Here is a 19,112-nt window from a genome sequence, read left to right as displayed (position 1 = left end):
TTCTGCTTCCCCCCCCCCCCCATTCCCCACTCTGACATTTTACTTCTTCGCACCTGCCCGTTACCTTCTCTTGGGTCCTCTCCTTCTCTTTTCTCCTATTGTCCACTCTCCTCTCCTCTGAGATTCTTTCTTCTCCAGCCTTTCCCACCCACCTGGTCTCACCTATCACCCTCCAGCTTGCCTCTTTCCCCTCCCCCACCATTTTATTCTGGCATCTTCCCCCTTCCTTTCCAGTCCTGAAGAAGTGTCTGGGGCCGAACGTTTACTGTTTACTCTTTTCCATAGACGCTGCCTGACCTGCTGTGTTCCTCCAGTGTTTTAGGGGTTTTGTGAAGTTTGTTGTTTTCTTTTATGGCAGCAGGACAGTGTAAAGACATAGAAATTACTGTAAATTGCAAAAATAAATAAATTGGGCAAAAAATATCCAAGTAGTGTTCATGACCTATTCAGAAATCTGTTGGCAGAGGGGAAGAAGCTGTTCCTAAATTGTTGAGTGGGGGTCTTCAAGTGCTTGTATCTCCTCCCTAATGGTAGTAAAAAGAAGAGGGCATGTTCTGGGTGGTGAGGGTCCTTGGTGATGGATGTCACTTTCTTGAACACTGTCATGGGCCCAACATATTGATGCAGCTACAAAGAAGGTACATTTGCTATATTTCATTAGGGGTTGGAGGAAATTTGGTATGTCACCAAAGTCACTCTCGAATTTCTACCGCTGTACTGTGGAGAGCATTCTAACTGGCTGCATCACCGTCTGGTATGGTGGTGATGGAGTGAGTGGATGCGGTGCTACTGCACAGGATCGAAGTAAACTGCAGAAAAGTGGTAAAAGCTCCATCGTGGGCACCAGCCTTCGTAGCATCCAGAACATCTTCAAACAGCAAGAAGCCCATCTGATTTCAGAATGGACATTAAATCCATAAGCACTACCTCACTACTTTTTTGTTTCTATTTTTGCAATACTTATTTAATTTAACTGTTTTATAATATATGCCGGTGATATTAAATTTGATTGTGATTTATACAAGGGAACTGATCACAGTGAGATATAAGCGTCCTTGAGCTTGGTGTTATGCATTTTCAGGCTCTGTATATTCTGCTCAATGGGGGGGCGGGTGGAGAACAGAGAATGTCTAGGGTGGGTGGGGGTCTTTGATTATGCTGGCTGCTTTACTGAGGCAGTGAGAAGAGTAGGCAGAGTCTATAGAGGGGCTTTCTTGATGTTTCCACAACTCTGCTGTTTTTTGTGACCATGGACAGATCAATTGCCATGCCAGTTTGTGATGCATCCATTTAGGATACTTTCTATGCTGTACTGAGGGGATTCAAAGGGGACGTGCTAAATTTCTTTAGCCACCTGAGGAAGTCAGGGCATCATTGAGCTTTCTAGGCCATGATGTGTATGTGGTTCGACCAGGACAGACTATTGATGATTTCACTCCTAGCAATTTGAAGCTCTTGACCTTCAGCACTGTTGATGTAAACAGGAACATCTGCACCATCCCCCATCTCGAGTTCATTGGCCAGCTCCGTTGTTTTACTGACATTGAGGGAAAAGTTAGCGTCATTGCCTCACTCACTTAGACGGCTGAGATCGCTGGCCACACGGGGGATATGAACGTATCCCGGACGAGCCCCCAAATGTTGTAACTGTGAGCAAAGTCACTGGAGAGACACTGAAGCTAGTGGTTATATAGAAGTTTATTCAGCACAACAAGCAGCTATTCGAAACAATCTTGGAAGATGAGGTCTGTTTGGTCCAATGTTACGTGACATTTTAGAAGCCCAGGGTAACAGCAGGACAATTCTAAAGTTGCAGTATATCTAACAAGGCTTCCTTTGAAGTATATATAGTTTTCAAACACCACCTCCTTTGCACCCACACTCCAGACATCCAAGTGAATGTTAATCCCACTGCCTTTAGGACGTGTTCATGTATATGCAGGCATCTGAGGTCTGAGTGGAGTGTTTCTTTATGATTCACCTCAACCTGTACTTCCATGAAACCCAATATTCTGAGCTGCGTTTTAAATTCCATCTGCAATCCACATTCAAATCTGAAAAATGTTTGCTGTTGAATTTAGTATTTGCTACATACCCTAACTCCAGAATACTCTGCAACATCATGACACCGTGTCACTGTCTGTCTCCTTCCTGTACTCCTAACTCATCATTATTTGTGATGCGGCCCACTATGGTGTTAGCACCGGCAAAACTGAGCTCCAGGTAATGGTCTTGTATTTGCTGCATGTTAAAATAAAATGTCTTTTCATTGCAGTCAACCAGAAGGCTTACACTGCGCAGTAGAGGTCCTGTGAGTGCCAGAGAAGAAGAGGCACAGGAGGATGATTTATCTAAAAAGCAACAGGTAATGTAAACATGAGTGATCTTGACTCCTTTAGGTTCAAACTGACAATCTGAGTTATCTGAAAGGGGACCCATGACTGCAGTGTTGCCCTCAATGTAGGAGACTTGTATGGTACTACATCTGTGGGGATGATGATCAGACAAAATTTGACTCTCAGCCTGTAAGGAGGTATTCAGGAATTGCCATAGGGTTTATGGTGGGGCTACTGGTCTGTTCTTCCATAAATTTAAAAACCAGCCCACCTTGGAAACTGCAAAATTGAACTAATTCCCACAGGACATAACTGTCTTCAGTGAATCTTCTGAACTATCTGTTTTTGGTTCTTTGGTCATTTCTGACATTTTCCTCTTCAGACCACACTCACTTGTACCTCAGCTTGAAGATGTTTCTTAAAAACCTAGCAGCTGGACCTAACAAATGATTATTATGTAGTTAGAACACATAGGATTTGTTTGTTCATTATATGATACAGATGATACTAAGATAGTTGGTGTTGTGGATAATGAAGTAGGTTTTCAAAGCTTGCAGAGAGATTTAGGCCAGTTAGAAGAGTGGGTTGAAAGATGGCAGATGGAGTTTAATGCTGAAAAATGTGAGGTGCTACATTTTGGTAGGACCAATCAAAATAGGACATACATGGTAAATGGTGGGGCATTGAAGAATGCTGTAGAACAGAGGGATCTAGGAATAATGGTGCATAGTTCCCTGAAGGTAGAATCTCATGTGGGTAGGGTGGTGAAGAAAGCTTTTGGTATGCTAGCCTTTATTAATCAGAGCATTGAGTATAGGAGTTGGGATGTAATGTTGAAATTGTATAAGGCATTGGTAAGACCAAATTTGGAGTATTGTGTACAGTTGTGGTCACCGAATTATAGGAAAGATGTCAATAAAATTGAGAGAGTACAGAGGAGATTTACTAAAGTATTGCCTAGGTTTCATCTCCTAAGTTACGGAGAAAGGTTGAACAAGTTATGTCTTTATTCCTTGGAGCGTAGAAGGTTGAGGGGGGACTTGATATAGGTATTTAAAATTTTCAGGGGGATTGATAGAGTTGACGTGGATAGGCTTTTTCCATTGAGAATGGGGGAGATTCAAACAAGAGGACATGAGTTAAGAGTTAAAGGGCAAAAGTTTAGGGGTACCATGAAGGGGAACTTCTTTACTCAGAGAGTGGTAGCTGTGTGGAACGAGCTTCCAGCAGAAGTGGTTGAGGCAGGTTCGATGTTGTCGTTTAAAGTTAAATTGGATAGATATATGGACAGGAAAGGAATGGAGGGTTATGGGCTGAGTGCAGGTCGGTGGGACTAGGTGAGAATAAGAGTTCGGCATGGACTAGAAGGGCTGACATGGCCTGTTTCCGTGCTGTAATTGTTATATGGTTATATGTTATATGAAATGTTGTATGACCTAGGCGATCATGGTCTTTCCATGATTGCTCTTATGAAGCTTTTCTACAGGCTGGTTTGGCATTGTCTACTTCCTCACAGTGTCTTTACAAGATGGGTGACCCCAGCCATTATCAATACTCTTCAGACGTTGTGTACCTGGCATCAGTGGTCGCATAACCAGGTCTTGTGATATGCACCAGCTGCTCGTACGACCATCCATCATCTGCTCCCATGGATTTATGTGACCTAATCAGGGGAGGGGTGGGGCAGCGGCTAAGCAGTTGCCACGCCTTGCCCAACGGAGACCTGTGGGCTAGCAGAAGGAAGGAGCACCTTACACCTTGTTTGGTAGAGATGTATCTCCACCCTCCACCAAGTTCAATTTACAGTGGTCAGTTAATCTACCAACCCACACATCTTTGGAATATGGAGGAAACTTGAGCATCCTGAGTGCAATCATGGGGGGAGTATACAAGTTCTGCACATGCAGCACTGGAGGGCAGGATTGAATTGTGAGGCAGCAATTCAAACTACATAGTAGGTTTGCTACTATGCCTCTTATTGGAAACTTTAGGCTGACTCATTGGTGCAATGACACATGTACCAGTGCTGCTGTGCATAGGCCAAAAGTGCCCACGCTTGCTCCCATGCATGCCAGTAATGGTACATTGTCGGGTCCTATGGCCTTCCATGGATCTATGCTGGAAAGTGCTGAGGTGCATAACAGAAGATAGCCTGTGATGCCTGCAATGACATTGCTGAGGCCTACATGAGTGTATCTTAGCGGTCTAGATAAGCAAGCTTGGGCAGTACAATATGGAGAGCAAGCTCCCCCTCTCCAAGCATCTGATGAACTCAAAGGAACGGCAGAGACTGGTACAGTTTGTATCTGTAATGTAATGCTCGAGCTTAAGTGTAATTAGAGTCCTTGTTGAGTCCTGTTGCTCTTGCAATCCAAAGGTTCTTCGGAAGTTAAGAATGAGGCATAAAACTTGTTGCTTACAATCATTTTGTTGAATGTTACAAGAGCAAAGAAGATGGAGGGAGGAGAAGCAATGGACACAAAATGCTGGAGGAACTCAGCAGGCCAGGCAGGAACTGTGGGAAAGCATAAACAGTTGCTGTTTCGGACCAAGACCCTTCATTAGATCCTACTTTACTCCTTTCCACAGATGCTGTCTGGGCTGCTGAGTTTCTCCAGCATTTTGTGTGTGTTGCTTGAATTTCCAGCATCTGCAGATTTTCTCAAAGGGAGAAGAAGCCTGGTGAGAGACAACAAAGAAAAAGGGAGGGGGACAAAAGGAAGCAAGTTGAAAGAGAGAAGAATCAGAATCGGGTTTATGTCAATAATATCAGGTACTATCATCAGCATCAGTCATGAAATTTGTTAACTTTGTGTCAACAGTACAACGCAAACATGGTAATATATTAAAAAATCAGTGAAAAGAAAAATAAAGTGCTACCCAGCGATCAAACATTGTCAACAGAAGATTGCTATCACATCTTGAATTGGAAGATGTACAATCACGATGCACTGATCAACATCACTGCAGAGCCGAGCTGAGCCGATCAAGAAGCACAAATTCAAACCCCGCCTCCACAACTCACAGATGGCACAAAGGTAATAGCATTTCCTTGTACACGGGAAATGCAAGTTCAAATCTCATATCAGGGCATATCGATGCTGGCTACTGCAATCAAAGAGAAGATCATGGCTAAACTGGTGACTTTCTCAATGAACTAGGCTTCCCAGACTTGGTTATAAAATTCCATCAAACAGCATGCTAGTGGCAGCCAATGAAGCACTACTCGCAATTGCAGCCTCCAACGTAACAGACCAATAACCTGATATATGCATCAGCAGCAAGAATTCTAGAAATGCTGGGCTACCAAATGAAATACAGTGGAGAGTACTGGCATAACCTGCGCCCCCCCCACTCCCTCCCCCGAAGACGACAATTGGAAGCCAAGATGACAACCACAAGGGCGAAGTCAGCAGACTCTCTGAGCTGCAGAAAGTTGTGAAACTCAAACTCCCAGTTATTAAGGAAGTACAGAGATATGTCCATAGCCAAAGCTGTGGAAGCTGTTAACAGCTCTGGCAACCAGAGGTACACTTAGGACACCGAGCCCAAGCGAATAAATGCACTTTTCTCCAAAGAACCAGGAAATGTATTTGCACAGCTTCAGGGTAACATCATGCTAGTACCTGAACCAACCAAAACAGCAACTGAAGAGTACTAGAAGAGTATATGGGAGAAAGCAGTTTGCCACCTGCAAACTGGAAGAACCAGTCACCATAACAACAGTAGATATTCAGCAAGGGGTACCTCAAATCTCAAATCTCCCCTCATTCTTCTATGCTACAGGGAAGAAAGTCCTAAACTATTCAACCTTATCCTGTAATATTCAAGTTCCAGCAACATCCCGACCCTCCCCCCCCGCCCCCCCCCCCACCGGCCCGACCCGCCCCCTCTCGCCCCAACACCGCCTTGGTCACCCTAATTAATATACATGCCTAAGGCTTTTGTACAGTACCGTGTAGGTGATTATTTAAACGTACAAAGAAGCATATGAAATGTAAACTATAAGAAAAATAACAATTCTACAGCTCAATCGAACTTTGCCCTTGCTGGTACACAAGGTTGCTAAAATACCAACCTACAGGAAAGATATCAATAAGCTTGAAAGAGTGCAGAGAACATTTACAAGGATGTTGCCAGGACCTGAGGTTCTAAGTTGTAGGCATAGGTTGAATAGGTTAAGAGTTTATTCCCTGTAGCGCTGAAGAATGAGGGGAGATTCAAGAGCAGTGTAGACAATTATGAGGGCTATAAAGGAAAGGTACGTTGTATCTGGAGTTTCTCCAGTTAGTGGATGATTTCCCTCCACGCCTTTCTAACGTAGTGGGGAATCACGTACGAGGCAAGTTACAGCAGTGGTTTGCCATTGCCTTCTGCCGGGTGAGTTTCCAATGAGATCACTGGCTTGTAACCCAGCACAGATGGAAAGCGTGCCGGGGAGCCGGCTAGCTAGATTCGAACCCGGGACCTTTTGTCCCGAAGTCTGACGCTGATGCCACTACGCCACCAACCAGGTCATGAGGGCTATAGATAGGGTAAGTGCAAGCAAGCTTTTTCAACTTGCGTTTTGGATGAGACTGGAACTAGAAATCATGCGTTGAGGGTGAAAGGTGAAATGTTTCAGGGGAGCTTCTTCACTCAGAGTAGTGAGAGTGTGGAACGAGCTGCCAGTGAAACTGGTGGACATGGTTTTGATTTCAGCATTTAAGAGAACTTTGGAAAAGTGCGTAGATGGGAGGGGTATGGTCCCCAGGTGCAGGTCGATGGGACAAGCAACACAATTAGATCAGCACAAACGAGATGGACCAAAGGGCCTGTTTCTGTGCTGTGTGACTGTATATATGTAAGTATCTAAGGGAGCGCTTATCACTAGGAGATGAATTGGACTGAAGTCGGGGTTTAGACTGCAGAGTTATACTCTTATAATTATCCATGTTCTGTTTTGGTTTCAGCCTCAGAGTGATGCATTGCACTCTATCCCCTTTACAAGAAATAGGTACAAGAAAGTGGAACAGGTATGTGGACCATCGTGGCTTTCTTAATTTACATTGTTCTATTCATATTTTCAAAGTTTCCCATTCAGTTCTTGGTGGCTCTCATTGCAATCCCATTTCTCTATTTGATGAAGTCCATCCGATGCTTCTACCACTTACTCACAGAAGGAATGATTTCCATTGACCAATTAACTTCTCAGCACACCTTTAAATGTGTGAAGAAGCCGGTACACCCTGAAGAAGTCCACACAGTCACAGACAGAATGTCCAAAGTTCAAACTTCAAGGTCAAAGTAAATTTATTGCCAAAATACATTTGTGTCACCCTGAGATTCATTTTCTTCTGGGCATTCAAAGTTCAGAACTGCAAAGAAAAATTTATTATCTGAAACTACATATAGCCCTAAGATTTTTTTTCCTGCAGGCATACTCAACGAATCTATAGAATAGTAACTGTAAACGGGATCAGTGAAAGAGCAAGAACACAGAAGATTGCAAACTGTGCAAATGCAAATATAAATAAATAGCAATAAATAACGAAAGCATGAAATAGCAAGGTAAAGAGTTCTTATAGTGAGATCATTGATTGTGGAAACACCAGAAATGGAATGAGTGTAGTTATCCCCTTTTGTTCAAGAGCCTGATGGTTGAGGGGTAGTAACTGTTCTTGAACCTGGTGGTGTGAGTCCTGAGGCTGTTGCATTTCTGCAAAGAATGTTTGTTTTATTTTATTTTATTGAGATACAGCGCAGGATAGGCCCTTCCATCCCTTCAAGCCCCACTGCCCAGCAATACCGGATTTAACCGTAGCCTAATCACAGGACAATTTGCAATGATCAATTAACCTACAAATTGGTATGCCTTTGGACTGTGGGAGGAAGCCCATGTGATTCTTATTGAAAAATTACACACAAAGACTGACAAACAACCAATGTACAAAAGAAATCATTGTGTAAATACAGCAAAACAAAATAATACTCATAATAAATAAATAGTATACAAGGAATACTGAGAACATGAGTCTTAGAGTTGTTGAAAGGGAGTCCATAGGTTGTGGAATCAGTTCAATGTTGAGGTGAGTGAAGTTATCCATGCTGAGACTGATGGTTGACAGGTAACAACTGGTCCCAACTGAACCTGGTGGTGTAGCATCTAAAGTAAGCTCTACATACAACACAATCTACAGGAGAAACTCAGCAGGTTATGCAAAATCTGTGGCTGGGAGGGAAGGAATTATTGATGTTTCAGTCAGGATTACTGATGCAGAGTTTTGACCAGCAGTGCAGCAGCCTCACCCCCTCCACACCCCCCAGATGGATTCTGCTTTTTGCTGAGTTCCTCCAGCACATTGTTACTCCAGATTACAACATGCACAGTTTCTTGTGTCTTTGCGCAATTGACAACTGGGGTCTGGACTGGTTGCTTGTGCTGTGACACTGCACTATCTATTGTAGTGTGCACAGCATGAGATCACATTATTTAACCCAGCATTATTCAAGTTTCTTTTTGTGCTTTTTCATCAAACCTCATTATAATATGCTTCATTTTGGTTTTTTTTTCATGTTTATCTTGTTCTCTTAAATGTATTTGCTAATTGTCTCAGCCACTCTCTGAGACAGTGAATTCCATTGTCTTATCAGCCTCTGGTTAAAGAGGTTTCCTCGGATAAATCCAGGAGGGTGTTGGGACTGTTTAATTTCTGATCCTTGGGGTTCTTCCAGGAGTCAGGAATAATAAACAGTCTTAATTCCAAGATTTCAGTTTAATTTAGAGTACAAACATACAAATACTAAACAAACTACATAAGGAGCTGAGAAACAAAGCTATTGATGCAAAGACAAAGGAATAAAGAAGCAAAGATGAAAAATCTCTGAAAAATCCATCACTTGTATAGATAAGGTAAGACACTCCTTGGATAGGAATAAACTAGTTAAAAGGATGCATAATTAGACAATTACATCAGGTTAGCCAATGAAAAATGAGTAAGGTGATAAACCATTCGTTTAGCTGTTATACCACTTTCTGCCAGTGAGTGGGGATAAACCACCACATGCTCTGAAAACTACATGAGTTTGTTAAAAGGTACCAATCTTATAAAAAGTTTTTTTTTAAGAGAACTGTGGTTTCCAACAAAAGAGAATAGTATTTTTGGCCTCTAATTCTGGACACACTGGCAACTTTGAAGCATTCTCTCAACCTTTACTCTATCAAATAATTTCAGAGCAATCTCATATTACCTGCCCAGTCTCGGTAATTTTTTCCAGGGAGAGAAGTCTTCAAAGTGTATAATTTCACACGCCGATAAAGCGAGCAAAAATATAAAGTAATTTTTATTATCAAAAAATATATATCATCAAATAAAACCCTGAGATTTATTTTCCTGTGGACATACTGAATAAATCTATAGAATAGTAACTATGACAGGATCATTGAAGGGTCAACCAGAGTGTAGAAGACAACAAACTATGCAAATGCACATATAAATAAATAACAATAAATAACGAGAACATTAGATAACAAGGCAAAGAGTCCTTGAAGTGAGATAACTGGTGTGAGAACATTTCAATAGATGGAGCAAGCGAATGTTATTATTTACTTTTATTCAAGAGCCTGATGTTTGAGGGGTAGTAACTCTTTGAACCTGTTGGTGGGAGTTATGAGGTTCCTGTACCTTCTACCTGATGGCAGCAGCGAGAAGAGAGCATGACCTGGGTGGTGGGGATCTCTGATGATTGGCAGCTTTGATGTAGTAGACATCACTGAATGTTGGCTGAAATAGTATAGCTGGGAGCTTAATGTCTAAGGACACATATTGAATTGAATGGATAGGCAGGAAGGCAGAAGGGGCAACGTTGCTCTGTTGGTTAAAATGAAAATCAAATCATTAGAAAAAGTGTCAGAAGGTGTTGAATTATTGTGGGTAGAGCTAAGGAACTGCCAAGGTATAAAGACCCTGATGGGTGTTGTATACAGACCCCCAAATAGTAGTAGGGATGTGGTCTACAAATTACAACGGGAAATAGAAGATGCATTCCAAAGGCCAATTTATAATAGTCATGGGGGCCCACTAGAGGATCAGCTATTTTGGATTGGGTTTTGTGCAATGAGCCAGAACTGATTAGAGAGCTTAAGGTAAAAGAACCCTTGGGGGAAAGTGATCATAATGTGATTGAATTCACCCTGAAATTTGAGAAGGAGAAACTAAAGTCAAATGTATCTGTATTACATTGGAGTGAAGGCATTACAGAGGCATGTGAGAGGAATTGGCCAGAATTGATTGGGAAAGAACACTAGCAGGGTTGACGGCCTTTGACAAGGTGCCACACATGAGGCTGTTTAACAAGCCACGAGCCCATGGAATTACAGGAAAGATTCTAGAATGGATAAAGCAGTGGCTGATTTGCAGGAGGGAAAGAATGGGAATAAGGGAAGCCTTTTCTGACTAGCTGCTGGTGACTAGCAGTGTTCCACTGGAATCTGTGTTGGGACTGATTCTTTTTGCATTATATGTCAATTATTTGGATGATGGAATTGATTGCTTTGTTGCAAAGTTTGCAGATGATGTGAAATTAAGTGGAGTGGTAGGCGGTTTTGAGAAAGTAGAGTGGATATAGAAGGACTTAGACAGATTAGGAGAATGGGCAAAGAAATGGCAGATGGAATACAGCGTTAGAAAGTGTATGGCTATGCACTTTGATGGAAGAAATAAGAGGGTTGACTATTCTCTAAATGGAGAGCAAATACAAAAAGCTGAGGTGCAAAGAGACTTGGAGTTGTTGTGCAGGATTCCCTAAAGGTTAATTTGCAGGTTGAGTCTGTGGTAAGGAAGGCAAATGCAATGTTAGCATTCATTTCAAGAGGACTTGAATATAAAAGCAAGGATGTAATGTTGAGACTTTATAAAGGCCTCATTTGGAGTATTATGAGCAGGTTTGGGCCCCTTATCTTAGAAAGGATGTGCTGAAACTCGAGAGGGTTCAAAGGAGGTTCACGAAAATGATTCCAGGATTGAATGGCTTGTCATATTAAGAGCGTCTGATGGCTCTGGGCCTGTATTCACTGGAATTCAGAACAATGAGGGGTAACCTCATTAAAACCTATTGAATGGTGAAAGGCCTCAATAGAATGGATGTGGAGAGGATGTGTGCTGTATTGGGAGAGTCTAAGATCAGAGGACACAGCCTCAGAATAGAGGGGTGTTCTTCTGGAAGGGAGATGAGGAGGAATTTCTATAGCCAGAGAGTGGTGAAACTGGAGGCAGAGTCTTTATGTATATTTAAGACAGAAGTTAGCAGATTCTTGATTGGTCAGGGCATGAAGCGATATGGGGAGAAGGCAGGAGATTGGGGCTGAGAGTAGTGTACCACCCAAGGGGGGTGGGGGGGCTCATGTGGAGTAGCAGTCCTATTGGTTTTAAGGAATGCAATAGAATTGTACTGAAAGTATTGACATATAACACAAAATTGAAAGAGATTGCATGATTTACTTTATATTATCTACTTATACTTATTAAGATACAGTGCTGAATAGTCCCTTCCAGTGCTTTGAACTGTACCTCCCAGCAATCCCATTATTTAACTCTAGTCTAACTGTAGGCAATTAACCTTGTAACTGGTACGTTTTGACTGCAGGAGGAAACCCTCAGTTGCATCAAAAACAACGGAATAATGAGATGCCAGTCCTGCCCCTCCTGCAACCAAGTCTCACTGACGGATAGGATATCATAATTCCATGTGTTCATCCATGCACTGAGCTCATCTGCCTTTCCTACAATACTTCTTGCATTGAAATTTACGCAGCTCAGGACCTTAGTTGCACCATGCTCAACCTTTTGATTCCTGACTTTGTCTGAGGTCTTAACAGCGTCTGTCGCCGCAACCTCTCCTCTATCTGTTCTGCACTCTGCAACTCTCATTTTAAGTCCCCCCAGTGCAGCACTAGCAAACCTTCCCACTAGTATATTAATCCCCCTCCAGTTCAGGTATAAACCATCTCTTCTGTACAGGTCTCCCCTTCCTTGGAAGAGAGCTCAATGATCCAAAATTCATGTGCCCTTCCTCCTACACGAATTCCTTACCCACGTGTTAAATTGTATAATCTTCCTATTTCTGGCCTCACTAGCACATAGCATGGGTCACAATCCTGAGATCACAATCCTGGAGGTCCTGCCCTGTAACTTAGCACCTTACCATTCTTGTAATTTTTTTTTATTATGAATAAAGTTTATTTTGAAAGTTAAAAAAAAATCTTGGCTAAACTTAAGTATTAAACTTAATGGTTCCGTTTTTAATTTTATCCATGTGTAATTGATAGGCTTCAGAGGGTATTTCTCCAAGGAGGTCGCCATGTGTCACGAGTGCAGGGAAATCGCCAGGAGCTCTTCATTTGAAAGAGAAAGCTATCTGTGGTATACCCCTCCCACAGGAAGGTACGGAGTGTGAATGAGACAACTAGTGACAGTCCTAGGCAGAAGTGTATCAACATTTCCTCAAGTGTGGTGTTTTCCTTAATGTCCTACTTAATCTAGGGAAGTTGTTCCTTTCCGTGCATTGGGCCGCAACCGTGCCGTTTCTTTAGCACTCTTGTCTGTTTTTTTACGAGGCTTGGGGAAGGCAGTGGTTCATTGAACAAGGAAGGTTAGTGAAGTTAAAGTGTACATCAGCCAATTTTCTCCAATTCAAAGTAAATTTTATTATCAAAGTAGATATACAAAACTGAGATTCATTTTCCTCTGGGCATGTTCAGCAAATCTATGGAATAGTAGCTATAACAGGATCAGTGAAAGATCAACCAGTACAGAAGACAACAAACTGCAAATGCAAATATAAATAAATAGAAAATAAATAACAAGAACATGAAATAATAAGATAAAGAGTCCTTAAAGTGAGATCATTGGCAGTGGGAACAGCTCAATAGATGGGCAAGTGAGTGTGGTTATCCATTTTTTGTGTGATGGTTGAGGGGTAAAACTATTCTCAAACCTGGTGGTGCAAGTCGTGAGGCTCTTGTACCTTCCACCTGATGGCAGCAGCAAGAAGAGAGTATAACCTGGATGATGGGGATCTCTGATGATGGATGCTGCTTTCCTACAACAGCATTTCATGTAGATGTATTCAGTGGTTGGGAGGGCTTTACCCCTGATGTACTGGGCCAAATCCACTTCTTTTTTAGGATTTTCCGTTCAAAGGCATTCATGTTTCTATATCAGGCTGTGATGCAACCAGTCAATATACTCTCCACCACAAATCTATAGACGTTGTCTAAGTTTTATATGTCAAACCCCATCTCCGCAAAGTCCTAAGGAAATAGAAGCACTGCCGTGCTTTCTTCACAATGGCACTTACGTGCGGGGTCCAGGACAGGTCCTCGGAAATAGTGATTTCCAGGAGTATAAAGTTGCTAACCCTCTCCATTTTTGATCCTCCAATGATGATTGGCTCATGGACCTCTGGTTTCTCTCTCCTGGTCTATAGTCAGTTCCTTGGTCTTACTGACATTGAGTGAGAAGTTGTTGTTTTGACACCACTCAGCCAAAAATTCTTAATCTCACTCCTGTATGCTGATTCATCACCCTTTTGATTTGGCCCACAGAGCGGTATTATCAGCAAATTTTATAACCTATGGGTGCTATAGGGAGGACCACAATGTAATGTAGCAGGTCGCTGTTACAGTGACAGCAGCCCGAGTTCAATTCCCGCCATTCTCTGTCAGGAGGTTTTATGTTCTGCTCATGACTGTGTGTCTGGGTTGCTCTGTTTTCCTGCCACATTCCAAAGATGTACGGGTTAGTAGGTTAATTGGTCACATGGGTGTCTTGATGACAGGTCTTGACTCAAAATGTCAACTGTTTATCCCTCTCCATAGATGCTGCCTGACCTACTGAGTTCCTCCAGGATTTTGTGTATATGTTTCTCTGGATTTCCAGTATCTGTAGAATCTCCGTGTTTATCACATGGCTGGAATTGGGCAACACAGGCTCGTTGAGCCAAGAGGGCCTATTACCATGCTGTATCTCTTGGGGGGTGGGGGGGGGGTGGAACGATAACCCTTTTGAAGGTGGTGGACCCGATGCTATAAGCCAATACAGTTTGGGTGGACAGGGAACTGTTAGGTAGAGGTTGTGTAATTGCCCCAGGAGTTAGGTTTGTTATGTGCTGTTTCGTATGATTTGGGCAATCGTGGTCTTTCCCTGACCATGATTGTCCTTGGCAAATTTTTCTACGGAAGTGGTTTGCCATTTCCTTCTTCTGGGCAGTGTCTTTATCAAATAAGTGATCCCAGACGTTATCAATATTCTTCTGAAATTGTTTGCTTGGCGTCAGTGGTCGTATAACCAGGATTTGTGATATGCACCAGCCCCTCATAGGATCATGCACCACCTGCTCCAGTGGCTTAACATGATCCTTTTTCAGGGGCTGAGCAGGTGTGAGACCTTGCCCATGGGTGACCTGCTGGCTAGTGGAGGGAAGGGGTGCCTTACGCCTACTTTGGTAGAGACGTATCTCCACCATGTCGCCCAAGTTAGGCACCGCTGGGTCAAAATTTGTTTAAACTGCAGATACTGGGCAGCTGAACTATACTCAGGTCTGGCAACACTTGTGGAAACGAAAACAATTAACAGTTAGATATAAGACCCTTTGTCAGCATTGGATATGATTGTGTGCTTGCTAATCCATTTTCCATTGTATTTGTAGTATGCAGATGTCCTGCGTGAAAGGAGGTGGAGCAGAGCCAACTTTATTTCTACTGAGCAAAAGTCCTTATTTTAGAGTTGATCCTAATCTGTTGCTAACTAGTGCTAATCTCACAGAAGCTGTAAGAGATAGAGTAATGTTTCACCACTGTGGTTCTGCGGACTCTTTATGCCATGAAATACACTGTTGAGGCACTCTGAGGGTGCTTGCATTGTGTTCAGCCTAAATTTAGGATCTACAGAAAAAGCACTCTTGAACAGAGTGATTGGGGATCAAATAATACAATATTGTGCAAAAGTCTCAGGCACCCTGTCTATGTATTATGTGCCTAAGAATTTTGCACAGTACTGTACATTTTGTGAAGATGGCATTCTAAGGAAATATTGAATATTAAAACATGTACGGTGATTAAATTAATGGAGAAAAACACCTTGATAATAATTCAGAAATAGTTCAGATCTCACAAAAGCAGCTGACTAATTTTTAATAAAATAGTTTATTCAGAATTTATCTTTAAAACATAGTATCATTAACATTTGGGTGTTGGGATGGAGATGAGTCGCTATCAAAGGAGGTCTAAGGTGCTCCTTCCCTCCACTACCCTGGGCAAAGTGAAGCAGCTGCTTAGCCCCACCACCCCGATCAGGGTCACTTGAAGCCATGGGAGCAGCGGGTGCTCATCACAGGTCCTGGTTATGCGACTACTGACGCCAGGCAGACAATCTCTGAAGAGTGTTAATAATGGCTGCGGTCGCCTATCTTGTAAAGACACTGCCCAGAAGACAATGGCAAACCACTTCTGTAGCAAAATTTGCCGAGAACAATCATGGTTATGGAAAGACCATGATCACCCACATCATACAACAAGGCACTAAATGAATGACCAAGTGTTAACAATGGTGATCATGAAATTAGGGTGGTGTGAGTAGCATATAATCTCAGCTGTAAGAGCAGGATTCAACTACTGCTGCTGTCTGTAAGTGTTTGTAGGTTCTCCCTGTGGGTTTCCTCTGGCTGGTCCAGTTTCCTCACAGATCCCAAAGATGTATAGTTTTGATTTGTAAGCTATTGTCATGCTCTGTTGGTGCTGAAGGCTACCCCATGCATATTCTCAACTCAAGTGATGCCCTTCACTATGTGCGTCATAAATTTCTACAGATGTACTGTGAGGAGCATTCTAATTGGCTGCATCACCGTTATTGGTATGCGGTGGGGGCGGGGGGGGGTCTATTGCACAGGATCGAAGTAGGCTGTGAAGAGTTGTAAAATTAGTCAGCTCCATCATGGGCACTAGCCTCTATCGTATCCAGGATATCTTCAAGGAACAGTGCCCCAAAGAGGCGGCATCCGTCATTAAGGGCCCCCATCAACTGAACATGCCCTGTTCTCATTGTTGCCATCAGGAAGGTGGTACAGGAGCCTGAAGGAACTCACTTAACGATTCAGAAATAGCTCCTTCCCCTCTGTCATCAGATTTCTGAATTGACATTGAACCCATGAACACAACCTCACTACTTTTATATTTCTATTATTTTGTGCTACTTATTTAATTTAACTATTTAATTGATATATATGTATGTATTTACTGTAATCACAGTTTTAGTTATTTTTCTCTATTATGTATTGCTTTGTACTGCTGCTGCAAAGACAACAAATTTCATAACGTGCCGGTGATACTACATTTTATTTGACAAATGAAACTAATATTTATCTTTAGAAATTAGAGGATCCCCGTTAAAAGCGAAAAGGGTTATCGTGTTTTCTCTACAGGAGGTCTTATGACTTCGGCTTTGCTTAACCAGACCGCCAAATATTGCTGAAGTAACGTAGCAAGTTACTTGGTTCAAAGGCAGTTACAGATGCGGTAAAATCTGCTGGCAGTTCCAGTGGCTTCTGTGTTGGGTGAACAACATTGTGGTTTAACTTTATTAGAAGGGAGGTCAAGAGCAGAGATATAGAAATACAAATCATGTAAATCTTTGATTAGATCACCCAAGTCTTAAGGGAATTTAAGATGTTGAGAATTTGCATCATTCACTTAACACTTGAAAAATTATTGCCACAAGAATAGAGAAGGCCTGGAGACTTTATCAATATTGATGCTTGATTTAAAGGTTGAAAATTGAATTAGCAATTTTGTCACAGAGGATCAAGGAAGATATTAGAAATTTTTATAGTATTGTTAAAGGATGAACTTTTTTAGTCCTGTGTATCATTTCTGTTAAAGTTGAAGTTGAAGTCATCCAAATTTAATTTACACTGTAAGCAAAGGCTCTGAGTCTTGTTTTATTCCAACTGTCTAATTTGAATGATAGCATAGCTGTATGGTAGTGTAGTGGTTCGCACAATGCTTTACAGTGCTGGTGAGTAAGGTTCAATTCTTGCTGCTGCGTGTAAGGAGTTTGTGGGTTCTCCTCATGATAGAGTGGGTTTCCTCCGAATGCCCTGGTTTCTTCCTACACTACAAAGACATGCCAGTTGGTAGGTTAATTGGACATTGTAAATTGTCCCATGATTAGGCTAGGGTTAAATCAGGGGATTGCTGGGTGGCGTGGCTCGAAGGACCTATTGCATGCTGCATCTGTCCATCTGTCAGTCAATCATTATCAGGAAATTTATGTATGAGCCAACATGATTAGAATTAGGTTTAATATCACTGATCTGTGTCGTGAGATTTGTTGTTTTGCAGCAGCAGTACAGTACAATATGTAAATTATAAAATTGCAATAGAAATGTATATTAATTTTTAAAATTAAATTAGTGCAAAAAGAGAGCAAAAATAGTGAGGTAGTGTTCATGTCTGTTCAGACCTCTGTTGGTGGAGGGGAAGAAGTTATTCCAAAAATGTTGAGTGTGTGTCTTCAGGCTTCTGTATTTTTTCCCTGATGGTAGTGATGAGAAGAGGGCACATCCTCAGTGGTGGGGATCTTTAATGATGCTTTTTCAGGCATCGCCATTCGAAGTTGTCCTCAAATCTGGGAAGGTTAGTTCCCACAATGGAGCTAACTGAGTTTGCACCCTTCTGCAGCTTTCCCCGATCATGTGCAGTGACCCCTCTATACCTAGCAGTTAAAATGCTCTCCATGGTACATCTGCAGAAATTTGCTAAGAGTCTTCGGTGACATACCGAATCTTTTGAAGCTCTAAATGAATTATAGTCACTGGTCTGCCTTCTTCAAATTACATCAGTATATTCCGGGATAGATCTTCAGAGATGTTGACACTCAGGAAAATGTTCTAAGAGAAATGTGCGAAGCTCTTTAAGTCAAGAGTTGGGTTTCAGTGCTGTCAAGTATTAAATGCTGTCAGTAAACAGGCCACCATCTAATAGTCTATTACCATATCCTAAATTGTATGAAGTTTTCACCCTGCAACTACTTATCTGCAAATCTGAATCCTGATTTGAAATTGGTTTCAAACTTTGAAATGATCCACTGTGTCATTTAATAACATTGTGGCTAATGTGATTGTGACTTCAGCTCCACATTCCTGTCTACCCCCAGTAAACTACTTCCCTCTTGATTATTAGGAATCTTTGAGCCTCTGCCTTTAAAAATATCCAAGCATTCTGTTTCAGCCACCCTGTGGGGGCAGAGATTTCCAAAGACTCATGGGACTTGGGGGGGACTGGTGGGAGGAAAAGAGTTGATGTTAGAACAGAAGAGTGAATTCATAGTTCTTTTTTCACAGGAAGAGTAGTGGAAAGCTGGCATTTTTTTTTCTTCTTTTAAGCTGCATTCTGATTCAGTTGACTCAGAGCATCAGATAGGTTAGGAGGTTGCTAGGTGGTGTTCGTTATCCATCGTGTCTGACGATGACAGGAAACCTGTCCGGAAGTTTTTAAGTGGAAAAGCTGTTGCATTGGGCGGTTGCACTCTCTCACCTTCTGAAGTCTGGATCCAGTTGTACGAACAAGTGTGACAAACGGAGAGATGTGTACATGCCTGTCCTAGCATGTGTCACAAACTAGGTCTTCCTTGCTTGCAGTGGATGATCATGATTTCTCCTGTGCCTTTCCATGCCCTTTGGTCTCTACAGAGCATTGCAGTATTGTCTTCCTGGCCATTGGATCTCACTGTACATCTCATC

At 42.1% G+C, this 19,112-nt stretch overlaps 1 protein-coding gene across 6 annotated transcripts in view; it reads left to right on the top strand.

The window, feature by feature from the left end:
* The window catches only part of LOC140197845 (uncharacterized), a 239,412-nt gene that overhangs the window by 104,892 nt on the left and 115,408 nt on the right, over positions 1 to 19,112 (top strand). For all 6 annotated transcript variants that reach the window (XM_072258346.1, XM_072258348.1, XM_072258347.1 and 3 more), the window contains exons 2-4: positions 2,276 to 2,365; positions 7,289 to 7,351; positions 12,643 to 12,757. In XM_072258346.1, coding sequence (XP_072114447.1) covers positions 2,276 to 2,365; positions 7,289 to 7,351; positions 12,643 to 12,757 — 268 coding nt within the window. The remainder of the gene's footprint in view (positions 1 to 2,275; positions 2,366 to 7,288; positions 7,352 to 12,642; positions 12,758 to 19,112) is intronic.

The sequence above is a fragment of the Mobula birostris genome, chromosome 5, assembly GCF_030028105.1.
Source record: "Mobula birostris isolate sMobBir1 chromosome 5, sMobBir1.hap1, whole genome shotgun sequence".
Taxonomy (NCBI): domain Eukaryota; kingdom Metazoa; phylum Chordata; class Chondrichthyes; order Myliobatiformes; family Myliobatidae; genus Mobula; species Mobula birostris.
Note: the sequence above shows the minus strand (reverse complement) of the source record. Positions and strands in the feature narration are given on the sequence as shown.